The sequence below is a fragment of the Triticum dicoccoides genome, chromosome 2A (genome assembly GCF_002162155.2).
Source record: "Triticum dicoccoides isolate Atlit2015 ecotype Zavitan chromosome 2A, WEW_v2.0, whole genome shotgun sequence".
Classification (NCBI taxonomy): Eukaryota; Viridiplantae; Streptophyta; class Magnoliopsida; order Poales; family Poaceae; genus Triticum; species Triticum dicoccoides.
In genome coordinates this window covers 303,703,212-303,705,776 of record NC_041382.1, presented here as the reverse complement: position 1 = coordinate 303,705,776, position 2,565 = coordinate 303,703,212, and the positions used below count along the sequence as shown (strand labels likewise).

The 2,565-nt window shown below is 47.1% G+C and overlaps 1 protein-coding gene across 1 annotated transcript; it reads left to right on the top strand.

The window, feature by feature from the left end:
- Positions 1–217: 217 nt before the first annotated feature.
- LOC119357837 lies at positions 218–1,381 on the top strand. Its single transcript, XM_037624649.1, has 5 exons — positions 218–397; positions 495–608; positions 713–775; positions 1,160–1,276; positions 1,338–1,381. The coding sequence occupies exons 1-5, from the start codon at positions 235–237 to the stop codon at positions 1,379–1,381; spliced, it is 501 nt and encodes a 166-aa protein (XP_037480546.1). The 5' UTR covers positions 218–234.
- The last annotated feature ends 1,184 nt before the right edge of the window (positions 1,382–2,565 follow it).

Sequence of the window (2,565 nt, the reverse complement as noted above, 5' to 3'; positions counted from 1 at the left end):
ATGGATGAGTAGGAATCCCTAAAAAAGGGCAGGAAGGACGATTTTTTGAATGAAGAGGGTGGGAAAAAATAATTGCCACTTATGTGTAACGACAGTTGCCGCTTGTGTATGATGACAATTGCCACCTATTTTGACCTGTTGCTTGCCATCCCTATCTTCCATGTGCAAGCAGCAGAAGAATACAAATTCTTGTGGATTATTGATGCCTTTTTGATCATCCAGTGATTGAGGAACATGTCGGAAAAGAATCTAGACGCGGAAAGGATGAATCGCGAAGGTGGCGCTGATGCTTGGGGTTCTCAAAGGCCAGAAACACCGCCTTGGGATGCAGCAGAGTATAGTCAACTCATCTCTGCAGGGCCGTTGCTGCCACTACTAGAACAGTATGCAGGCGTAGGTATGATGTGTCGTAACAAAAAGAAGAGAGCAGTTGCCAACTTCGCAACGATGAAGATGACATTCTACTTATGTCCTACACTCCCATTTTTTTGCAGGTTCTTATGACCAAAACACTCTCAGGGGGGCCCCATGGCAAGTTCAGTCACAAGGCGCTAACACTGACATATTTACGGGCAACCAACCTCAACTAGCTAGCATGGCTAATCAAGGTAATGCAAAACCAAAAAAAAACACATACTGTTGTGGACGTGAAAAATGGACATGCAAAAAAACTGGCAAGAGGACTCACGAGTTATCACGGGTGAAAATGCAGGGCCTTCATGCAGCACGTGGCATCAGCCAGCACCCATGTACCTGCCATCGACGTCATACACAGGTCAGTCCATAAAAAAAGTGAAGTTGCGGATGTTCAATTAGCAGAAGGGGCATAGTTGGCAGCTCCAAATTGCCATGACTGGACTTCTACAATTGCCATGAATTTAAAACTACATTTGCCATCCCTGGACAACTGTTGTTGCCATCAGCGGACACTTGCAGTTGCCATGGAGAAACAACTGCAGTTGCCATGCCAGAGCAACTACAGTTGCCATGTCATCGCAACTGCAGTTGCCATGGAGGAACAACTGCGGTTGCCATGCCGATGCAACTATAGTTGCCATGCCAGTAAAACTGCAGTTGCCACATCAGGGGCGACTGCAGTTGCCGTGCTAGCACAAACTGCAAATTGCCATGAATTGACCAACCACTACTATGCTTACAGCGTATTACGCTGGTGGTGACACGGCAATCGTCCCGTGGCAAGCTTCACAAATTGCAGGTGGAGCACGACATTTTGGTGTCACAGACCACACAAGATGGCCAAATGCAGCACAACAAGGTAAGGAAAAAATTGAACCACAAAAAACATCACTACATTTGTTGTTTGTAGTTTTTTGTAGGCAAAACAATAGTTGCCATGTTTGTTGAACAGTACCTGCCATGACTGGACACCTACAGCTGCCACACATGTCCACACGCAGTCTCACGGCTTGCTGTTTGAAAAAATGTCGTGCCAAATCAATCGAAGATGGTGTGATCCGTTGTGGTACACATCTTATTCAACCAAAAAATCTTACTCTCGTGCTTGTTTTTTCTATTACAGAACCTACAACTATAGTGAACAGCGGTGCGGGGACATCTACTGCGGGGAGCTCTGAGCGCACGGAAGACGCGTTCCACCAGCCAGCAGACTGTCATGCCGCAAACAATTTCGAGTCAGAGTCGGGAATGGCAATCATTCCAGCAATGCCGACGAGCACCCCTTTGAACACAAGCACTAGCAACACTCGAGTAGATGGAACTGCCGCCGATACTGAAGCGAATGATGAAACTGACGACGACGCACAAGAGGATGAAGATGGTGGGCAATCCGAGATCGTGGTACCTCAGCCACCATACATTGGGCAGAGATTTGGATCGTTCGCAGAAGCAAAGGAATACTACCAGGCATACGCAAAGTTCCATGGATTTGCGGTCAACACCGAGTACCATAGGAAAATTAAGAAAACTAATGAGTACAGCAGAGGTGAGATGAGGTGCCACAAGGCACGGAGGAACAAGAAGGGGAAAGGTGTTGCGCCTGTCATTCCGGAACGAAAGAGAGGCATCATTCTCAAGACGGGGTGCCCTGTCCGGTGTAAGCTAAACGTAGATGGAGCAACATGGGTGGTCAATGAGTATTTTGACGAGCACAACCACAAACTCATAAAGAAGTTCGACCTGGTGAAATTTCTGACCGCCCACAGAGGGTTCACCCCCATCGAAAGGAAATTCGTAAAGCTGCTACATGATTGTAACGTCGGTCCATCAAGAATGGTACAGATACTATCTCTCATCCACAGCAAAAAGGGGACTCCGAGTAGCATGCTGTACATACCAGCTGACGTCACAAACCTACAGGCCAAGTACCGTAGAGAGAGCAAGTTGGCAGACATAGAGGCCACAATAGCCTACTTTGATGCGAAAGCAAAGGAAGATCCAGATTTCTTCTACAGGATAAGGTTGGACGATGAGGACCGTGTCAGGAACATGTATTGGGTGGATGGTGCTGCAAGGAGAGCCTACAAAAATTTCCGAGATTGCATTTCATTCGACGCGACGTACCTCACCAATATGTACAAGATGCCA

Bases quoted from the DNA above. Each gene is read 5' to 3' on its own strand.
- LOC119357837 (XM_037624649.1), top strand. From the start codon at position 235: ATGTCGGAAAAGAATCTAGACGCGGAAAGGATGAATCGCGAAGGTGGC. The intron at 398-494 runs GTATGATGTGTC...ATTTTTTTGCAG, and splicing joins AGAACAGTATGCAGGCGTAG to GTTCTTATGACCAAAACACT. The intron at 609-712 runs GTAATGCAAAAC...GTGAAAATGCAG, and splicing joins AGCTAGCATGGCTAATCAAG to GGCCTTCATGCAGCACGTGG.